This window comes from Panthera pardus, unplaced genomic scaffold (genome assembly GCF_024362965.1).
Source record: "Panthera pardus isolate Hobbes unplaced genomic scaffold, ASM2436296v1 HiC_scaffold_16, whole genome shotgun sequence".
Lineage (NCBI taxonomy): Eukaryota > Metazoa > Chordata > Mammalia > Carnivora > Felidae > Panthera > Panthera pardus.
In genome coordinates, this window is record NW_026526721.1 from 127811432 (window position 1) to 127833999 (window position 22568).

The 22568-nt window shown below is 45.9% G+C and overlaps 1 protein-coding gene across 1 annotated transcript in view; it reads left to right on the top strand.

Moving 5' to 3' along the window:
- Window positions 1-22568, top strand: part of SLCO2A1 (solute carrier organic anion transporter family member 2A1) — an 82656-nt gene that overhangs the window by 40648 nt on the left and 19440 nt on the right. Inside the window, exons 3-5 of the mRNA XM_019436925.2 lie at window positions 1668-1830; window positions 20997-21224; window positions 22080-22178. Coding sequence (XP_019292470.1) covers window positions 1668-1830; window positions 20997-21224; window positions 22080-22178 — 490 coding nt within the window. The remainder of the gene's footprint in view (window positions 1-1667; window positions 1831-20996; window positions 21225-22079; window positions 22179-22568) is intronic.

The following is a 22568-nucleotide window of genomic DNA, read 5'->3' on the forward strand; positions in this document are numbered from 1 at the left end:
CCATAGGGCTCGGGAGGCTCTGGGACAGACTTTGCCTTTTACTCTTATGAGTTTGAGCAAAGGAAGCATGGTCTGACATGTCAACAGGATCGCTCTGTCTGCCAGGTGGAAAATAGGCTGCAGGAAGGCAAGAGTGGCCCCCCTGGGGCCCAGTTAGGAGGCTGCTGCAATAGTTCAGGCAGGATGTGGCAGTGGCTTAGACCAGGAGGTAGTGAGGGAGGTGGAGAGAAGCACTCAGCTTTCAGGTGGCTATTGAAGGTCCAGCCAGGGGGACGTGCTGATGGTTGCATATGGGTGTGAAAAATCAGCCAGGGATGATGCTCAGGTGTCTTGCTTGGGGCATTGGCGGGATGCAGATGCCATTGACTGAGACATGAGGTTTGGGTGTGCTAAGCCTATGAGAATTAGAAGCACACACAGAACATGTAAAGCCGTGGGACCGGGTAAGGTCACCAAGACAAGAGCAGAGTCGAGAGTTCAGGAGAGCAAGGAGGAACCAGCTAAGGAAATGGAGAAGGAGCCCCCAGGAGAAGAAAACTAGAAGGTGGGTGTCCTGGAAACTCAGTGAAAGAAGTGTTTCAGGGAGAAAGAAATGGTCACTGGAATCACATGGTGCTGAGAGGTCATGTAAGAAGAAAACTGAGAATTGGCCAGTTGGTGGTTTGGCAAGAGCCATGTAGCAAGACTCTGACCCCTATTTCCTGAGACAGGGGTGCATGCTTTTCCAGCCAGAAGACTGTGGTGTGGATAGGGCAGGGCTGTGAGTGCTGGCATTTAAGGCTCCTCCAGTCCAGGTGAGCTTACATTCTGGGGCAGAGGACATCTCTTTGGATAGAGTTGTAGTCAGAAGATCTGCTAGCACCCCTTTTATCATTTGAGACCCTGCTCCCCAGGCTGAGCCTTCAGTTCCCTTCCCTGGCTCAGGGTGGGGCTCAGAGACCACACCTTCCAGGGAGCACCAAGAATGTGGAGTTACTGATGTTTGCAGCCTGGAAAGAACTCAGGGGGTGGTTTGGTCCTCCTCCCTCACTAGCAGGAGTGGAAGTAGGCCCAAGGAGGGCCAGGGGCAGGTCAGTAGCAGACGTGCTGGGACAGGAACCCACTGCTCCAAGAGACAGGAGACCAGTCTACCTAAGACTGGGTGCTTTAAATTCAGTAGTCCCTGCTCAAGCCACCTCCTAACCCCATAACATGGGCAAGTTATCTGATATTCTGAGCCCCACTTTTGTCATAAAGAGAGAGTTGTTCCAGGATGAAGTGAGATAGCACACATTGCTTGGTGATTTTCTGACTACCGAGCCAGAGTCTTTAGGGCATTTAGAGAACATGTGCTTTGATAGGAGCCAGCCAGAACTGGAGGCTCCCTTGGACTTTGCCGCCAAAAGATTTGGTTCTAAGATGGTTGAAATTTAGGCTGTGAGCTTTACATGGTCTCTAGATACTTCCCTTGGTCTGGTCCAGAAGGCTGAGGCTGGTAAGGGTTTCTGCCAATAGGGGAGAGCTGAAAGAGCGCATGCTGGACCCTCTGTGAGGGTCTCTGGGCGAGGCTGACCCTGGGCGGCCTCTCACCTCTCTGCTTTTCCTGGACCAGGTACAGTCAGGTCTTCCCTGTGGGTGGGTAGGGACAGAGTCTCAGGTCTCACTCAGCCCCTCTGCTCTCTCTGCAGATCAGCAACGCCATCCTCATCATCTTCGTCAGCTACTTTGGCAGCCGGGTGCACCGTCCACGGCTGATTGGCATTGGGGGTCTCCTCCTAGCTTCGGGTGCCTTTGTCCTCACTCTCCCACACTTCCTCTCAGAGCCCTACCAGTACACCTTGACCAGTGTTGGTAAGTGGCCTCCAAGAGTATAAGGAAGGAGTGGGCATCTCACCAAAGTTGGTTGGGATGCCACTGGGGCAGTGGATACCATTCTGGGCCATGCTGTCCCCTCCCACCAGAAAGCATCCTTGGATTTCATTGTTTTGTTTCTCCCCAAAGCACATCTGAAAGTGAGAACATATGGAATCATGAAGAACTTTGGAGCAGCCCTGGCTTGCTGAGGTCAGAGCGTGAAGCTGGTGGCTCACCTCCCCCTGTGATTCTCTGTAATTCCCTGTGCTTTGTGCCAGGAATGACCCAGCGCACACAAGTGGGGACGCTTGTGAGCAGTGCCTGTGATGGGCTTGTGGAGGGTCAAAGCATTGACCATGATGAGATCTGTGGATTTTCTGCATGTTTGATCATGTGTTTAAAACTTCCCAACATTTTACATTCATCCATCACTCTTGAGGTCACAACACACTTACACTGTGATCTCATTGGAGTCCCCTTGACACCTGTGAAGGGGAGAGAAGAGGTCTAAGATGAGAAGTTGGCACTCAAAGCTGTCCAGTAACTTTCCCAAGGGTACCAGTCAGTTAGGGAGAGACAGACCCGGGTCTCCCGATTCTTGGATAAGTGGCCTTTCTGTGACAAGGAGTCCCTGGTTCTTAGTGATGTGCCCTGTAGTATAAGGAGAGATGTAGGAGGATTTTACACAAGTAATGAACGAGGAATTAAATAACACCTGATTGCCCAGTAAGAGTTCCCTTTTCTTAAAAAGTTATTTTATTTTTGGGGAGCCTGGGTGGCTCAGTCAGTTAAGCATCCGACCTCGGCTCAGGTCATGATCTCACAGTTCGTGGGTTTGAGCCCCGCGTCGGGCTTTGTGCTGACAGCTCAGAGCCTGGAGCTTGCTTCAGATTCTATGTCTCCCTCTCTCTCTGTCCCTCCCCTGCTCACACTCTATCTCTCTCTCTCTCAAAAATAAACATAAAAAAAAATTAAAGTGTACAATCCATCAGTTCTGGCATGTTATTTTAAAATTGTGATAAAGTATATATAAAACATAAAATACGCCATCTTAACTGATAGAAGTGTACAATTCAGTGGCATTCATTACATTCACGGTATTGTGCAACTATCACCACTATTTCCAAAACTTTTTCGTCAACCCTAAGCAGACACTCCGTACTGATTAAGCAGTAACTCCGCATTCTTCTCTCCCTGCAGCCCCTGGTTACCTCTAACCTGCTTTCTGTCTCTATGAATTGGCCCAATCTAGATATTTCATATCAGTGGAATCATACAATATGTGTCCTTTTGTACGTGGCTTATTTCAATTTGCATCATGTTTTCAAAATTTATCCACGTTGAACTTGTATCAAGAACTTAATTTGTTTGTGGCTGAATAGTATGCCCTTGTATGGATGCAACACATTTTATATATCCACTCACCTGTTGATGGACACTTGGGTTGCCAGATACCCCTTTTCAAAAAAGAAAGAAGACATTAACACCCTCTTGACTCCTCACTTCTTCCCCAGAGGTGGCCACTCTCCTGTAGTTGGTGTGCTTAAGCCCGTTGTTTATTTGTATACTTTTCTTCCTTCTACTGTTATGTCCTATTTCTTTAGTCTTATTTTTTTTCTTCTACTCATTTGGAAGGTATACATTATTAGTTATCCTTGTGTTGAAACATTAAAAAAATTATTAGAGAGTAAAATTGCCTTTGTGTTAGGGGTGACACGCAGTTCTATAAATGTGAATACATTTATAGATTGTGTAACCACCACAGTCAGAATACAGAGCAGTCCCATCACTCCAACACCCCCATCATGCTATTCCTTTATGGTCATGCTCTCCCCAACCACTGCAACCATTAGCCCAGTTCCATCACTATAATTTGTGGCTTTTGGGAATATCACAGAAATGGAAATATATAGCATATAACATCTTGAAACTAGATTTGTTTCTGCACCATAGACATTTGAAATTCACTTACATTGTTGCACGTATCAGCAGTTCATTCCTTTTTTATGGCTTAATAGTATTCCATTGTATGGCTCTACCACAGTTTATCCATTTACCTGTTGAAAGACATTTGAATTGTTTCCAGTTTGCACCAATATAAATAGAGCTGCTGTAAATATTTACATATAGTTTTTTTTGGTAAATATAAGTTTATGATGTCGAACATCTTTTCATGTGCTTGTCAGGCATGTATTCTTTTGGGGGAGGTGTCTGTTCAAGCCTTCTGCCCATTTTGTAATTGAATTATTTGTTTTCTTATGGTTGAATTTGAGAGTTCTTTATAAATTCTGAATACAGATTCTTTACTGGACATCAGATTTGCAAATATTTTCTCCCAGTCCTCAGCTTTTCCTTTATATTCTTTTAACAGTGTCATTTGCAAAGCAAAAGTTTTTCATTTTGATGAAATACAACTTATCATTCTTTCCCTTTAATGGATCTTGCTTTTGGTGCACATTTAAGAACTCTTTGCCTAATCCCAGATCAGAAAGATTTTCTCGTGTGTGTGTGTGTGTGTGTGTGTGTTTCTGTGTTTCCTTAAATTGTATAGCTTTATATTTAGATCTATGATCCACTTGAGTTAGTTTTTTTATAAGATCCTTTCCTTCTTTTTGCATATGGATGTTAAGTTGTTTTAGTATCATTTGTCAAAAAAGACTGTCTTTTCTCCACTAAATATTTTTTGCACCATTATCCAGAATCAATGGGAGGGCCTGGGTGGCTCAGTCAGTTAAGCACCTTACTCTTGATCTCAGCTCAAATCTTGATCTTGGGTTGTGAGTTCAAGCCCCGTGTTGGGCTCTGGGCTGGGCATGAAGCCTACGTTAAAAAAAAATCAATTGGTCATATTTGTGGGGGCCTTTTTCTAGACTTTCTATTCTTTTCCATTAGTTTTTGTGTCTGCTCTCTCCCACTATCACACTGTCATGATTATTGCAGTTTTATAGTTTTTTTGTATTGGTTAACATTTTATTCATTTATTATTTAAATTTTAATTAGTTAATATACAGTGCAATATTGGTTTCAGAAGTAGAATTAAGTGATTCATCACCTACATACAACCCCCAGTGCTCATCACAAGTGCCCTCCTTAATGCCCATCACCCATCTAGCCCATCTCCCACCCACCTCCTTCCAACAACCCTCAGTTTGTTCTCTATCATTAAGAGTCTCTTGTGGTCTGTTTCTCTTTCTTTCTTTTTCCTCCCGTTCCCATATGTTCATCTGCTTTGTCTCTTAAATTCCACATATGAGTGAAATCATATGATATTGATCTTTCTCTGATTGACTTATTTTGCTTAGCATAATACATTCTAGTTCCATCCAATTCATTGCAAATGGAATACACACACACACACACACACACACACACACCACATCTTCTCTATTCATTCATCACTTGATGGACATTTCAGCTTTCTCCATACTTTGGCTATTGTTGATAATGCTGCTATAAACATTGGGTGTATGTACCCCTTTGAATCTTTATTTTTGTATCTTTGAGTAAATACCTAGTAGTGCAATTGCTGGATCATAGGGTAGTTCTATTTTTAGTTGGTTTCTTTTTTTTTTAATTTTTAAAAATGTTTATTTATTTTGAGAGAGAGAGAGCATACATGTGAGCAGGAGAGGGGGAGAGGGAGAGAAAGAATCCCAAGCAGGCTCTGCACTGCCAGCACAGAGCCTGATATAGGGCTAGAACTCATGAACTGTGAGATCATGACCTGAGCTGAAATCAAGAGTCAGACCCTTAACCACTTGAGCCAGTTAGGTGCCCCTATTTTTAGTTTATTGAGAAACCTCCATACTGTTCTCTAGAATGGCTACACCAGTTTGCATTCCCACCAGTAGTGTAAGAGGCATCCCCTTTCTCTACATCCTCACCCCCACCTGTTGCTTCTTGTGCTATTAATTTTAGCCATTCTGAGAGGTGTGAAGTAGTTATCATGGTTTTGATTTGTATTTCCCTCCTGATGAGTGATATTGAGCATCTTTTCATGTGTTTCTTAGCCATCTGGATGTCTTCTTTGGAAAAGTGTCTATTCAGGTCTTCTGCCCATTTCTTTACTGGGTTGTTTTTTGTTTTTTGTTTTGTTTGTTTTCTTTTTTTTTTTTTTTTTGGTTTTTTTTGGATGTTGAGTTTGATAAGTTCTTTATAGATTTTGGATACTAACCTTTTATCAGATATGTCATTTGCAAATATCTTCTTCCATTCTGTCAGTTGCCTTTGAGTTTTGTTGATTGTTTCCTTCACTGTGCAGAGAATTTTTATCTTGATGAAGTCCCAGTAGTTCATGTTTTCTTTTGTTTTCCTTGCCTCTGGTGACATGTCTAGTAAGAAGTTGCTGTGGCCGAGGTCAAAGAGATTGCTGCCTGAGTTCTCCTTTGGATTTTGATATAGCATTACTCTTACATGCTGGAAACATAACAAGCTTTTAAAACACACAAACAACAGAAACTTAGCCAAAATAACAAGATGGGGACTTCTTCCCAAAACATAGAAGACACCAGAGAAACCCTTGCTGCAGAGATCAAAGACCTAAAAACTAGTCAGGCTGAAATATAGAATGCTATAACTGAGATGCAATACAGACTGAATACAATGACAATGAGGATTGAAGAAGCAGAGGAGAGAATAGATGATATAGAAGATAAAATTATGCAAAATCATGAAGCTGAAAAAAAGAGGATAAGAAAATTATTAGATCATGAGAGACTTAGAGAACTTAGTGATTCTATGAAACAAAACACTATCCGTATCATAGGAGTCCCAGAAGAAGAGTGGGGAAAGGGGGCACAAGGTTTATTTGAACAAGTTATAGCTGAGAACTTCCCTAATCTGGGAAAGGAAACAGGCATTCAAGTCCAAGAGGCACAGAGAACTCCCCTCAAAATCAACAAAAACAGGTTAACACCATGACATATCATAGTGAAACTTGCAAAATACAAAGATAAAGAGAGAATTTTGAAAACAGCGGGGGACAAAATGTCCTTAACCTACAAGGGGAGACACATAAGATTAGCAGATCTGTCCACTGAAATTTGGAAGGCCAGAAAGGAGGGGCAGGAAATATTCAATGTGCTGAATGGGAAAAATATGCAGCCAAGAATTCTTTATCCAACAAGGCTGTTCATACAGAATAAAAGAAGAGACAAAGAGTTCCCAGACAAACAGAAACTAAAGGAGTTTGTGACCACTAAACCAGCACTGCAAGAAAGTTTAGTGGGGATTCTCTGAGTGGAGGGGGCGGGGATTCTCTGAGTGGAAGGGAAGACAACTAAAGCAACAATGATTACAAAGGATCAGAGAACATCACCAGAAACACCAAATCTACAGGTAACACAATGGCACTAAATTCATATCTTTTAATAATCACTCTCAATGTAAATGGATTAAATACTCCAATCAAAAGACATAAGGTATCAGAACATATAAAAAACCAAGATCTATCAATATGCTGCCTACAAGAGAATCATTTTAGACCTAAAGCCACCTGCAGATTGAAAGTGAGGGGATGAAGAACCATCTATCATGCTCATGGACGTCAAAAGAAAGCTGGAGTAGCCATACTTAGACAAACTAGACTTCAAAACAAAGACTGTAACAAGAGATGAAGAAGAGCATTATATCATAATTAAGAGGCAGTTTTATAGTTTTGAGACTTAAAATTGGGTACTGTGATTCCTCCAATTTTATTTTTCTTGAAATTATTTTATCAATTCTTATTTCTTCCCATATAAATTTTATAATCAGTTTGTGTATATCTAAAAAAAATCCTTCTGGAATTTTTATTCAAATTGTATTAAATTCATAGATCAATTTGGGGATAATGGACATGTTTACTCAGTTGGCAAGTCCATGAACACAGTATGCCTCACCCTTACCCTCACATTTTCACACGGACCTATGATTTAACAAACTCTAAAGATGACAAATGTCTCTATTTTCCAACAGAACAAAGTAAGGTTGCTAGGATGTTTTACTACTTGGTCTCCTCTTCTATCTTCCATGTTTTTGTTGACCAGTACTTTAGTTCTGCCTGTCTTTAACCTCCCCCCAGTGCTCATTATAATTGTTGTTACTTATAAAGTCAGCACTTATGCACATTTACCCACACGTTTACCAGTTTCTTTGCTCACAATTGCTTCTTGCATTTCACCTACCCCCTGTTGATTTAATTTCCTTTTTCCTGAAATATATTCTTTAGCATTACTTTCAGGTGGACCCATGGATGAGAAAATATCTAAATCTATGTCAGAAAAATGACAATTTTACCCTTGTTCTTACATTGTAGTTTAGTTAGTTTAGTTTAGCTGCAAGCAGGATTTTAAATTCACAGTTATTTCTTCTCAGTGCTTTGAAAGTACCTCAAAGCCTCTGTCTTCAGGCTTCTCTCATTGGGGCTTTTCCATCCGTCAAATTGTCATCCCTTTGTAGGAATTCCATTTTTTCTCTCTAGTTGTCTTTAAGATTTTTCTCTCTATTTTTGTGGTATTGCATGTGTACCATACAGTGTCTAAACATAAGTTAATTTTTCATGTCTATTTTGAAGTTCAATGTGCTGTTTCTTTTGAAGACTAAAGTTTTTCTTTGATTCTGAGAAATTTTCAGTCAAGAATGTTCCTGATATTGCATATTGCACGGCCCTATTTCTCCTTTCTTTCCTCTAAAGATCCATAAATATATATATTTTTATTCCCGTTCTCCTTGTCTCTCATCTTTCATAGTTTCAAGTGCCTTATTCATCTAAGCTGCTTCCTTTGTGATTTCCTCAGATATGTCTTCCTGTTCACTTAGTCTCCCTCCAACTCTCTTCATCTGATGTCCAACTCCTAGTATACATTGTATATCTTAATGGCTCTATATATTTTGCTAACTTCCAAAAGTTATTATGATAGTTTTTCAAATCTATCTGCTCGATCTTCATGATTTTTGATATTTACTTATGATTTATATTTTTATTTAGGTCTCTTGAGTTATTTTAAACATTTTAATTTTATAGTCTTTTTCAGAACATTAGCTGAAGTTTTGGGAATGCTAATCCTCCCATTTTTGTGTTTGCTTGTTCTTGTTCACAGTGGCTTATTTCCTGTGTGTTCTGTCATGTTTGGCTGTGGGGTCATTTGCAGTGGTATTTTTTTCTTCTGCAGAAATTTGTGTGTTCTTGGTTGGGAAATAGCCTTACAAAGTGGTTTTGCATTTGTATTCACTTGGCACACCAGGAACAACCCTGCTTTGGTGCTAATTTTATGATAATGTATTGGCTTGGGATAAACTTGCACTTCTTTTCAGGGATGTAAGAAGGGACAGTGGTTTTGTGATGAACAGCAGTGAGAGGCCAATCCACAAATGCTCATCCTTGGCCCGCTGTATTGGAATTGAAGATGTCTGAGGATAAATGAGCCATCAGAAAACAGGCCAAGGGACAACTGATTTCTGTTTGCTTAAATACCAGGCTTTTTTTGTTGTTGTTATATGTGGAGGTCAGATTCGAGAGGTGAATCACTTAGAATGATAGAAGGGATTCCTTTATAGGTTGTGAGACCTATGGTAGAGAGAGACAGGTGGCTGGATTGGAAAAAGAATGGAACAGGAATAATAGCATCTAGTGATGAGATGTCTGTTGGGTTCTGATCATGGGAATATTTTAGATTTCTACATAAATCACCAGTGAACTAATCTTTTATCAGGAACACATTGTGGCCTTGTGTCTATTTGGACTGTGTAGGGAGTGAATCCTTCAGGTAGGTCCAGGAGGAAGACAGAACCAAATCTAGGGGTTCTACCATGCTCTTTCTCCTCCTCAGTCTAGACAAGGGGTTTGAGGCCAGCTCTGAAGGAGAGTTAGGTGTTCCTGGCCACCCTCCCAAGGAGCTGTGTGCCAAGCCCACTCCAGACCCAGTGTCCCTGCCCTTCCCCACCAGCATGAGGACTGGGTTGATGAAATCAGCAAGGGAGCCTGGGGCGCAGGGGCCAGACTGATGGGAGGGCTTCCTGCCAGGCACCACACACCATGGGTTGGTGGGTTGGCTGCCTGCAGCCTGGGCCACATACCAGTGGCATTTCCTTCGCACAGAGAAGCCACCACAGAGGGTGGTTAGAGACAGGCGGGCCTCTGAAAGCAGTCACTCTGCTCCTTGTTAAGGATGGTCCATTGGCTGGGGTTCAGCCCACCAAGATCTTCCCTGCTCAAAGTTCACTCTGGCATTCCCTCCTTGACCTCAGTGCTCTTAGCCAAACTCCAGTGAGAGGGGACTGAAGGGCATGGGGACAGGGACCACAGCTTGCCTCTCAGCCTGTGGGGAGGAATCGCAGGCCAGTAGAGGAAACTTTTTCTTTGTCGTTGCTCATTTTGTGTGTGTAAATTCTATCTGCGATGGTGAGGCCAGCAGTCTCCCTTACTCTGGCTGGGTTCAGAGCAGCAGCTGGAAGTGCTTGGGCAGAGCCACCTTCAGGGCATCTTCCCAGTGCCAGGAGGTGGGATGAGGAGGACTTTGGCTCAGGAGCCACATCCATCGGATCTATCAGGGGCTGTGTGCTAGGCTCCAGTGCAGCATGGGCTGGCACTGTGCTAAAATGTGCAAATGAAAATATTCAGAAAGTCTTACTTCATGGGAAAAGTTTGAAATGCGACTCCTATTTCAAATGCATTCCTATGGGAACTTTAGTTTTGAATTATGCAAGGCGATCAGGAACAAATGAATTTTATTAAATGCACCACCCTGAGTGGTGTTCTGGAGTCAGGCAGTCCTCGGGATTTGACACTCCCTCACAGTGCGGCCCAGGCAACCTCCTCCACAGCTCTGAGGCTCAGTTCCTCCCTACATGAAATGGACCCTCGCTCACAGGGCTTCAAGGGCTGGGAAGATGCATGCTCAGAATTTGGTGGGGACAAGATATGTATTATGCTGGTTAAACTAGGGTCCCAAATGAGGGGAGGCCCTGCTTCCTGTGGTGAGCAGAGTCTCACAGCTCATGACTGATGGGCCTGTTGTCCTGGGGGCTTCGAAGGCAGCTTCCCCCTGGTCCTCACTGTAGGTCTTCTGCTCTGGCTCAGAGCAGGGCTTGTCCCTCAACCTAGTCCCTGCTGCATCCTCCATATGTGAGTCAGTAGGATTCCTCTTAGTTGAAGCTTAGGCTGCTTTTCTGCTCTCTTCCCAGACCCTCAGTTAGAGCAGCCTGGTATTATGGAGAGAGCACGGACTTCAACATTTAAATGGCTAAGCCATCTACTTGCCAAGCTCCTACTTTAACTTTCTGAACCTCGGTTTCCTTATCCGTAAAATAGAACCCATAATACCTTCACTTTCAGGGTGTCCTGGGGGCAAAATCAACACAAGATAGTATAGGTAAAGTGCCTGGCCTGTGTTAGCTGTCCAGCACATTTTTCTTGGCCTGCCCTTGTTGTGACATTTGAAATTTGTTACTCATGAGTAATGACCCCCAGACCTATTATGTCCTGATTGCTGATTTCGTCTCCTTGGAGCAAAGCTACTCCAGAAATGAACATGGGAAATGAAGAGTAACTATGTATTTTAGGAAAAAAAAAAAAAGAGGGGCTGAACATTGTGGAAATCATGGAGACCTTTAACAACTAATTGCTAATTTTAAAAAGGCCAGGCAGACATTTATGAATGTTTAGATTTTCTAAATGTCAGAGGGGTCCGGAAATGTGCCCTGGCGCCTTTAGAGAAAAGACTAGCTACCCAGCCAAACCTCCAAGACCACTTCTGGAAGGCGCAGCAACGTTTCGGTAGATGGGAAACAGGCCAATGTGACACCAATTCTCTCAGGAGATAAGAGAGGAGTCTTCGGAAACCAGAGTCTGGCAGGACGAGGTGTAACCTCTGAAGGCTCCTGGGCCAAGTCCAGAGGGAAGTGGGCCCCTACACAGACAATGGATGCACACAGGCAAGGAGTTTCCTGTAAGATAAGAGGTGGGGGTTGGATTGTATTTTTGGAGCAGTCAAGAAAAGAAAGGGAAGAGTCATTTTCTAGTCCTTTATTCATAAATGTGCCAGCCCCTCACCCAGGCTCATTCATCCCTGAGAAGGAGGATGGGAAGGAGGTGTAGGGAGGGGAAGCCTCTGGGCCCTGAGTGACTGTGCCCCTTGCTCAGTGGATGATAAGCAAGGCTTAGAATGAGCTCCCCAACCCCCAGAGCAGAATGCACTCCACTGAATGGTGGGAGCCATGCAGCGCCCTTCCGCTGGGAGAGCTGCTCATGGCAGACCAGCTTAGGGGTGTTCAGTGGGGGAACACCCAGCTGTGGTGTGAGATGGGTATGCTCAGAAGCTGTGCGGGGTAGACGGGAAGTATGAGTGTGTTTGTGGGGTAATTGTGTATAGGTGTGGAGGGGAGGGAGGTGTTTTATGTGTAGGGAGTTGAGGTGTACTGGTGTGGAGGGGAGGTGGATGTATTTGAAGATGGGAAAGGTGGGGGTGGAGCCATATGCAAGGGAAGAAAGGTGGGGGAGGTGTTTGGAGGGTGTAGGGGAACAGTGTGGATATGTGGGGGGTGGAGATGGGGATATACGTGAGAGGGAAAAGTGAGTGTGGCAGGGGTTGGAGGGGGTGTGGAGGTGGGGGGCATATGGAGGGAGGTGTAAGTGTGTGTGTGTGTGTGTGTGTGTGTGTGTGTGTGTGTGTGTTGGGGGGCATGAGTGTGTGGGCAGTTGGCGCAGTTGGATCTATTTAACCTGAAAAGAAAGAGAAAACAACAAGAGGGGAGAAATCACAAGACACATGGGGGTTATTAAATCAACTGAGGAAAAAACAGCCCCAAACGGATGAGCCCAACAAAAACTAATGAGATTTGATGTGGAACATTCTTTACTGCGGAGTGCAGGAAAGAATAGAAACCACTGTGGAGAAGTGATAGAGAATGCTAAGCTGCAGTGTTGGACATTAGGGGAAGGAGCCAATGGGTCATCTCCATGGCAATAGCACCATGGTCTCTCTAAAGGCCCAAGCAGTTGATATGAGAGTAGTCGACTCTGTCAGGCTTTCTTCCCATCTGTTTTGTGGGCAAGCTACAATTCCCGCCCCCAACCTTGGCCAGACTGGAAATGAGACCCCCTATTCTCCTGGGTCTCCGGCTGAGGTCTGAGTAGGGACCTGAGCTTGGCTCCCCCTCCCTGTCAGGCCCTCAGGGCTTGTTTAGTCATTTCCCCCATTCAGGAATGAGGCTGGGGTGGCAGCCGTGCTTGGGGCCGGGTGAGCTGTATCCTGCAAGTTGTATCCTGCATCCTGCTCCAGGGGAGAGTCACTTCTGCAGGATCCCTTAGGTGCGGTGGGGGGCTTGGAGGGTCTCCTTGGGAGAGTCAGCACATGGAGTAGAAAAGAAAGGCTGGTTACAATTCTACTGGCTTTGGGCACCCCAGGAAAACTGTTAGGGAGTGAGAGGTAGCCCCACAGAAAGAGTGCAGGCCCCTGTCCTGCTGGAGTATATGGTTTGAAGAAACCATTGATCTCTCCTGCAGGAGGCCTGGGGCTCCCTGAGGATCCCTGGGGGACACAGGGAGGAACTTTCTGCTCTTCTTGCCACACCTGGTAGAGCAGAACTTCTGGCGGTACCCAGACACCTCCTGTGGCCCAAAGGCTTGAAATGGGAATCACCAGGCACATTTGGGCAGTGTGCTACCCACTAGGAGGCAGGAAACCAGCAAGAGCAGTTTCTTTCTCTCAGGGACAAGAGGAATTTTCAGGGTTCAGAGCTCAGATTGGCCACCATCAGAAACGATGTGAGGCTCAGATCTAACAGGGGAGAACAGCAAAGAGAAGTCAGGACCAACATGATGGTGTTAGGAGGTGGCGCCTTTGGGAGGTGATTAGGTCACAAGGGTCGTGCCCTCATGAATGGGATCAGAGTGCTTATAAGACATCAGAGAACTCCCTCACTCTCTTTCTGCCTTGCGAGGACATAGAAGTCAGCAGTCTGCCACCCAGAAGAAGCTCTTGTTAGAACATATCTGTGCTGGCTCCCTGATCGCAGACTGCCAGCTTCCAGAACTGTAATAAATGTCTGTTATTTACAAGCCACCCAGTCTATGACACTTTGGTATAACAGCCCAAACTGACTCTATTAGATTTGTTCTCTTTGGTTGCAGCCCCACTTTATACCCTCAGACCTAATTTTGAGCTTTCAGGCTTTGGACTATCTTGTTAACCATTCTTCCCAGCTTTGTGTCATTCACAATTTGTCAGCTGTTCCTGCTTTCACCCCAGGCCATGACAACAGTGTTGAGTTGTGGGCAGTTAGGGCCACCATCTTCTGGGTCACACTGGCCCATTGATGCCTGCCCTGGGCATGCTTCGGGCCAGTTCTCCCCAGAGGACTCTCCAGCCACGTGTCCGCATCTTGTCTACCAGGATATTATGACAGGCTTTGTCAAAAGGCTTCCTCTAGTCAAGTAACACCATGTTACAACTTCCTGCTGGTCTGGGAGCCCCACTAACAAAGGAAATGAGGTTGGTTTGGCATGGCTGACTCTTGATGAACTCATGTTGGCTCAGCTAATCACTTTTTTTTTTCCAAAGAGCTCCTCATCAGCCTACTGAATAAATCTGTGAATAATAAGTTCTGCTTCATTCCCAGTTGGAGGGTGCATAGTAAGTGCACATCTCTTCCAGAATTAAAATTAAATGACTTTGAGCCACCATCCTGCTCATTGAGGTATGTTTTCCTTCCCTCCTATCCACTAAGAAACAGTTTTGATGACAAGCCAAGCCGGGTGATGCCTCCTTCCTTGGCCTGGTGGCAATTCCTCAGGGTGCAGGGGCAAAGGTATGGGTGGGGTAAGCCCCTTGCCTGCAGTATAATGTGCAGTGGACCTGCCCTTTCAATGCAGCTCATTGGTCGCATGGCCTCCTCAGTACAAGTAGGCATTTTCCCCAGGGCCCCTTTAGTGCCAGGGTGGCTGTGTGGGAAGGGGTGCCCAGCCTCAGCCTCAGAACTAGTTTTGGAAACTCAGTCTGAGAGCAGAACACAAGAATATTCTCCTTTTCCTCCCTCAAGCTCTCTTTTCCTTCACAGAGAGGAAACCTTCCAAGCAGCTCCTTTATTACAGTCTATCCACTGCCAGTGATCAGCACTGATCTTACTTGTCTCTGGTTTCTAGACCCAGTCCCCAAGTTCTTAGAAACTTGGGCATTATTGCCTGTCCCCAGAGTTCTGCCATCTCCCTTTTCCCTTTAAATTTCTTATAGCTTCTGACCCCTTTGGATGAAAATTGATTTTATGTGATCCCTATGTCCCAGGTTATGATATATACTCATTATTTTAAATCCTAATATAACATTACAAGGTAGGTATTATTATTATATCTATTTTTAAGATGAAGACGTTGAGGTTCTGAGAGGTCCCCCAACCAGTGAGCAGTGGAACCAAGATTTGAACTTAGTTTATCTGGCTCCAAAATGTGAATTCCTTCCATTGCCCCATGATGTGACTCAGGCTGTCAACCCTAACTCTTTTGTTTTCTGCTGGTGCAGAAGAATATGTTCTCCTAGTTTCCCAAAATGAAAGTCAGTCTAATGGGAATAGACCACATATTACTACAGGGGTATTTACAGATTAATAAGGCTTTGAGAACTCCACTGAGAATCTAATCACTTCTGACGTGTGAACAACCCACTTTGCAAACCGCTTTGAGATCTCGAATCATGGACCAGGTTTGGGACAGTCTGTTCCAGGCCTGATGGTGGGTGTTGCCAGAGTTTCCGGAAGAACTTGAGTAGCTGAATTTAGGAGGATGGGGAAATAGGTCCTTCAGAGTGGAACATTCTGAATGAGGTTCCAGGAGTTTGCTGATAGTCTGAGGGCTTGCACCTTGGCCATGTTTCCAGAAAACTCTCTGGAAGCACCTCCTACCTTTCCCTATTATTCTCTTATGGATTGCATCTGAGACTTGGGTCTTGCTAACCTCCTCCTCACTTGACTCTACTCACCCAAAGCCACGCCATCTTCTGAGCAGGGAGGTAATGTGTGGCTTTCAAGGAAATGACTTGAAGGAGGACTCACTGCTGCTGTTCTGTTTGCTGTTTCCCAGAAGAACTCTCTCTTTCCTCTACCAGAATGATGAAATGATCAAAGGAAAGCCCCATTTGCCATGGCCTTCCTGTGTTGCTTGACCCTTCTAGGCTTCTCTCTTGGACCCAGTTTCAGATCTTTATGTGCTTGGGAGCCTGACCTCAGGCTGGCCACACCTGGAACGTGTGTGCTTGAACAATGGAGTGGCTAGACCTAGGTCTGCCCAGATTTGCCCTGTCTTTATGGGTTCCATTCTGGGGAAGTGGACCTTCTTCCCACAGTCCCCTATCTTTCCAAACCCACTGAGAGGTCTAGAAATTAGAACTGAAACTCTGCATTTATATTGTGAAATGAGTCAGAGGGTTGACTCACGTGCAGCTGGGGTTGTGCTGGGGTAGCTGGAGGAGGGGAGAGGTCCCAGCCTGTTTCTAGTTAGCATTTCACAGCCCTGTGAAAACTGGCACAGCCAGACTTCTGGTGTCTTGTGGGAAAAGAATGTGTTCTGATGAACTTGAGCCTTCCAGAAGTCTGCCTCAGGGAAGATGAGAAACAGACTGACATCCCTCTAATGAAGACTCCCCTCCCTCCCTTTCCCAGGGCCCTCCAAGATGGAGGAAAGTGACCTTGGGTGGGCAGGCAGCCTCTGGAGTCTGCGGTGACTGGAAGAGGCAGGCATTTTTCTGACCTTACCACCGGATTTGACACGGTGGGAAGATTGGAGCTAGCAACACTGGAAGAGGAGGGTGATGTGCTTCCATAAGTCAATGGAGAGTAACTGGGTATAGGCCCTTTGCTGGAATGCTTGCGAAATGGGGAGAGGTTGCTCTCTCTCCTTCACATGGGCCTGAGCTCCTGAAGGAAGCTGAGAAATCCACTCTAGGGAGGAGAGGGATGCAGTGAGGTGAAGAAAGCCGAGCTCCCCCACCACTCCCAGTTGTGCCAAAGTCTTCTGATACAAGGTCTTTTCCTCCCCCTTCTTCCAGCCCTTGGATTCACCAACCCCTGTCCTCTAGGTTTTTAAGAGAAAAGCCTACTGGTCTAAATTCTAGAAGACTCTGCTCTCACCAGAGCAAGCTGGCCATGACTACCCACTGCAGAAAGTCCCAGGCATGAGTTCTTGGGAAGCTCACACTATGTCTGTCTCTGACATAAACACCTGTGCCTACATCAAGCCAGGGAGCAGTGGGTCCTACCCACTGCGGTGCCCTGTTCCTCCTGGCTCCAGGTCTCGCTGCCTCCAGGACAGCCAGCTGCTGCTTCCCTCAGGGCACTGCTCCCTGGTGAAGGAATCCTTGCCCTCTGCAGGTGAATTTCGCATGAGTCACAGCCTGCGCCAGGGTGGATTTGGCCCCATTCAGGACTGGCAGAAGGAAAAGAGAGTTTGTTAGGAGATATTCAATCGATTTGGAATGCAGAAGAGCCAAAGAGGAATTCTGTAGACTTGGAGTTGGGGCCAACTGGTTATATTTTTTAAATACACATTTTTAATAAAGGCAGTTCCTGACATATAATCTGATACTTGAGAAGTTAATAATAACAAATGATCCCCAGATCGTTTTCGCCTCCTGGACATTTCATTAGGTGAAATTTCGTGAGTATTTTTGTGGCACTGGTGTAGCATGCAAGGTGCCGTGTGAAGACTTAATAAGCCAGTCAACGTTTTTACGATCTTCGATGACCATGAAATGTCCCACAAAAAAATAATTCTGCCAGCCAAGACAGCAACAGTGTTCTATTAAATGTGAATGTAGTAAAATAACAAGAATCAGAGAAATAAAGAAGTATAACTTTTAAAAAAATATTTTAGTGTTCATTATTTTTGAAAGAGAGCAAGCAGGGGAGGGGCAGGGAGAGAAGGAGACACAGAATATGAAGCAGTTTCCAGGCTCTGAGCTGTCAGCACAGAGCCCGACATGGGGTTCAGACTCACCAACTGTGAGATCATGACTTGAGCCAAAGTTGGATGCTCAACCGACTGAGCCACCCAGGCACTCCAAGAACTACAACTCTTGAAAAAAATACTTCTCCAGTCCTTCATTTGTCACACACCTGCACTCCTGCAGCCAGCCTGGCCTGTGTCTCACATATGCCTCTGGGCTGTGCGTCACCATCTACATAACCACGGAGCGGCCAGCACCCCCTGCCCCTCCTGGAATGCACAGCCTTACCTATTTTGCCACTGAAATATCTCTTTACCAGGTCAATTCCACTCCCTACACAGGGGCCTTGCAAACTGGTCTTAATCCCTCCAGTGTGTTCGTTGCATTACCACCACTCATGATCTTCTGGAACTTTCCTTAGGAAACAATCCATGCCCCTTCCCAGCACACACAAGCCCTCCAGAAGCAGCCATGCCTCACCCTGAGTATACTTGCACGCTGACCACCCTGAACTTCATTTTGTGCCATGGAGCGTGTTACCCACATCTCTGAGCCCCGCCACAAGCTGCTTCTCAGTCCTCCTCACTACCAATCTTTGTCTACTCCCTTTGCTTCCTCTTAGTTCAGGGCCATCTTCCCCAGGAATCTTTTCCCAAACCCTCTCCCAACCAACACTGGGTATGGTGCTCCTCCTACGTGCCTTCTGTTCTCTCCCAACTCATGTGGACCAAGCTATATTATTTATTGTGGATATATATATATATATATATATATAATCTCATAACATTTACCATTCTAACCATTTTTAAACGTACAGTTCAACAGCATTAAGTACATTTACACTATTGTACCACTGTCAACACCATCCATCTCCAGAACTTTTCATCTTTCCCAACTGAAGCTGTCCTCATTAAACACCAACTCCCCATTCCCCCTTGCCCCTGGCCCCTGGTAACCAACATTCTACTTTCTGCCTCTATGAATCTGTCTATTCTAGTTGCTTCATATAAGTGGAGTCATGCGATGTTTGTACTTCTGTGCCTGGCTTATTTTAGTTCACATAATGTCTTCAGGGGTCTTCCATTGTGTATGCAGCACGTGTCAGAATTCCTTTCCTTTTTAAGGCTCAGTGATATTCCATTGTGTGTCTATATCACATTTTATTTATCCATTCATCCATTGATGGACACATTGATTATTTCTACATTTTGGCTATTGTGAATAACTCTGTTATGAAGGCTGGTATAATGTTCAAGTCCTGCTCTAAATTCTTTTGAGTATATACCCAAAAATGTAAATGCTAAATCATATGGTGGTTGTATTTTTTTAAAGTTTATTTATTTATTTTGAAAGAGTGTGATCAGGGGAGGGGCAAAGAGAGAGGAAGAGAGAGTATCCCAAGCAGGCTCTGCACTGCCAGGGCAGAGCCTGACACAAGGCTCGATTCCACAGACAGCAAGATCATGACCTGAGCTAAAATCAAGAATCGGATGCTTAACCAACTGAACCACCCAGGGGCCCCTGGTAGTTATATTTTTAAATTTTTTGAGGAACTGCCATACTGTTTTCCATATGGCTGCACCATTTTACATTCCTTCCAAAAACGTACAAGGGCCTTAACTTTTCCACATCTTTACCCAATACTTGATGTTTTCTGTTTTGGTTTATATATATATATATATATATATATATATATATATATATATATATACACACACACACACACACACACACACACAATGACCATTCTGATGAGTGTGCAAAGATATCTCATTGGGTTTTGATTGGATCAGGCACTATTGTGGGTACTCCTTCAATGATCTGTGTACCACAAAAGGCTGGAGAATTTGTAAGGGCAGAACCTATGCCTGTCTCAGTCACCTTCTTGTCCTCACCTGAGTGGTGTGTCTGCCCATACTCACTATTGGCCAAATAACTGAACAACTGAGGATGAATGAAATTTGGTCCAGTAGTCTTTTCATGACTTAGCATCCAAGCTTTCTCCCTGTCTGGATGGCCCTGACAAGAAGACATCTTGCCGTCCCTTGCTGTTCCTGGGACAGGACTCCCTGTTTGATGGGGGAACCCTGCAGGCCAGCAGTTTTCAAGTGTGTCCTATACAAACACCAGCGTAGAAGACAGGTGAGGGCGGGGCCAGGCTGTACAGAGCATGTTGTGCCTGGGGGAAGAGAGAGGGCAATGAGGAGGGCAGAACCTCCCTAGCCCCACCATCCAGAGCAGCCCTGGGCAAAGCATGAGGGGCAGATCTGGTCCACAGCCTTCATATTTCCTCTCTGTAGGGCTTTGAGGCCCACAAAGATCGGGGCTATACCCTCTCTGGGAGCATCCCAAATGGGAATTAGAGGAAATCGTGTTAGTAGAGCAAGATTGGTGACTTCAGTGGTTTCCATTGGCCTGGACAAGGTAAGTAAAGAAGGGATCTTATGGGAAGGGAGTCCTCAAGAGCTCTCAAGGCCTTGGAGAGCTGACAGTGCTTACTGGTTGGTGTGGGCATGAGATGGCAGTCCAGCCTGACCAGGTCCCCACAGCCACAGGCAGCATGGTGCCCACTGGAAGTTTCTGGGGGCCTCACAGAAGGGTCTAAGGTGCAGCCTGGCTCCTGGGTGTGCAGTCTTGGCTCCCCATTTGTAAGAGGAGAGATTGAACTAGAAGGTCTCAAAGTCCTTTCCAGCTTCCCAAGTCGTATGATTCTTGATTGCTGCCCATGTTTGGTAAGGACATTAAATGCCTTTGGCAAAAGGCTCTCCAGTATGACACAGTGCCAGGCTTATCCAGGAATCAGGCTCCAGGAGTCATGACACAGGAGGGACACATCCAAGGTGGGGGTGACACTGTCTTCTGTGAGACAGAATAACCTTTGTCCTGCTAAAGAGAGCCACACCCTGGGGACCCCAGGCCTGAGGCTGAGCACAAAGCACTTCAGGCTGGTAAGCCTGGGGTTTGATCCTGGATCCCCCTTATGCAACTGGGGGATTCCTCCAGGAATTATGGCATTGATCTCCATGCACAGCTCCCTGCCTGTTACCCATAGAGGACAAAGAATGGTTCCCCATGAGTGGATAGTGTCCTCTTCCACCTAGGAAGGGCTGCTTGCAGGACAGGAAGCCCACACTCACCTTTCTGTCACCTCCACTCACTCTCAAAAGGCCTGGGAGAAAGGCCAGCCTCGGAGGCCGGCTGGTAGAACCCGGAGACTGGGGTGGTGGTAACCGGCATGCTCTCTCATTGCAGGGAACAGCAGCCGCTTCCAAGCTGAGCTCTGTCAGAAGCACTGGCAGGACCTGCCCCCCAGTAAGTGCCACAGCACCGCCCGGGACTCCCGGAAGGAGACCAGCAGCATGTGGGGTCTCATGGTGGTCGCCCAGCTGCTGGCAGGCGTTGGGACGGTTCCCATTCAGCCATTCGGGATCTCCTACGTGGATGACTTCTCTGAGCCCAACAACTCACCCCTGTACATCTGTGAGTCACAAGCTTGAGGAAGGCTGTGGGGAGGGACCCAGTCCTGATGTGGCACTCCTTCAGGCCCTGAGGGACTGAATTGAGGCCTAACCCTCTTTGTGCCACAACACAGCAAATGAGGGCAGAGCTTTGGGGAGCAAATAGATCTGGTTTGAAGGCCAGCTCTGTTAATCTACCAGATGTGTGATCCTGGGCAGGTGGCTGGGCCCCAGGGCCCCAGGTTCCTCACCTACAGAACAGGGCCAATAGTATCTGTGCACTGGGCAGCTGTGGGATTACATAAGTAATGTATATAACCACTGAGCCGCATGCTGGGCACACGGCAGCTCCTTTATCAGCCCCTTAATGTTATTGTCCTGTCCTCCAGGCACGGGCCGGGGTACACATGTCTTCTCAAACCATCCACTTAGGGGCAGTTTGGCTTCAAAGAAGCAAAAGCAAAGCAGATAACAGATGACCATCTGACAGCCCCATCCTTCCCTTAGAGCACGGCACATTGAGCATTCTCAGGGCCCACATCCCAAAGCAGACAGGGCACACCCACCCACTTGGTGGCCCCACAGCTCCTGCATTTGCAGGAAGCTTCACCCACCAGCACCCCCAGCAGCAAACTTTAAATGCTGAGGAGGCTTTTCCTCTCGGCAAGTGGATCTCTCTGGCAGCTGGCTGGAGGAGAAACAGTTTTGGTTGTGCGCATCCTTGAGGGATTCTGGTCTTGTCTATGGGAAATGCCTTCAGTGTGGACTTGTCAGGGCCAGGGGACAGATTCCTGACATCTCAGGAATCCCTCAGCTAGGGAAAGAACCTGGTACCCTTTCAGTCTCCTCAGCCTCCTTTCTCTGCTCCCGTTTCCAGCCATCTTATTTGCCATCTCTGTATTCGGACCGGCTTTCGGGTACCTGCTGGGCTCCGTCATGCTGCAGATCTTCGTGGACTACGGCAGAGTGGACACAGGTGAGTGTGGGCGAGGATGCCCATTCCATCACCGGTTCCACGAAGCAGCCTCCCAAGCCCCAGACAGTCGAGGAAAAAATGAAACTTCAACTCCAGATGCTCAGGACTCCTCTTTCACTCACTCATTCACTCCTGCAGAGCCTCAGACAGCCAGCCAGAAGCAGACAGCACACCTCCTCTTCCCAGGCTGGGCTGGAAAACACACTTTCTGTCCTCAAGAAGTTTGTAACAGGACACCTTGAGACCTGGAGCAGGGCCTCAGGTGTTGCTAACACAGCTGCCCGTCTTGGTGGTGGTATTAAAAATAGTTTTATGGGGGTGGCACCTGGGTGGCTCAGTCAGTTCGGCTCAGGTCATGATTTCATGGTTCGTGGGTTTGAGCCCCGCGTC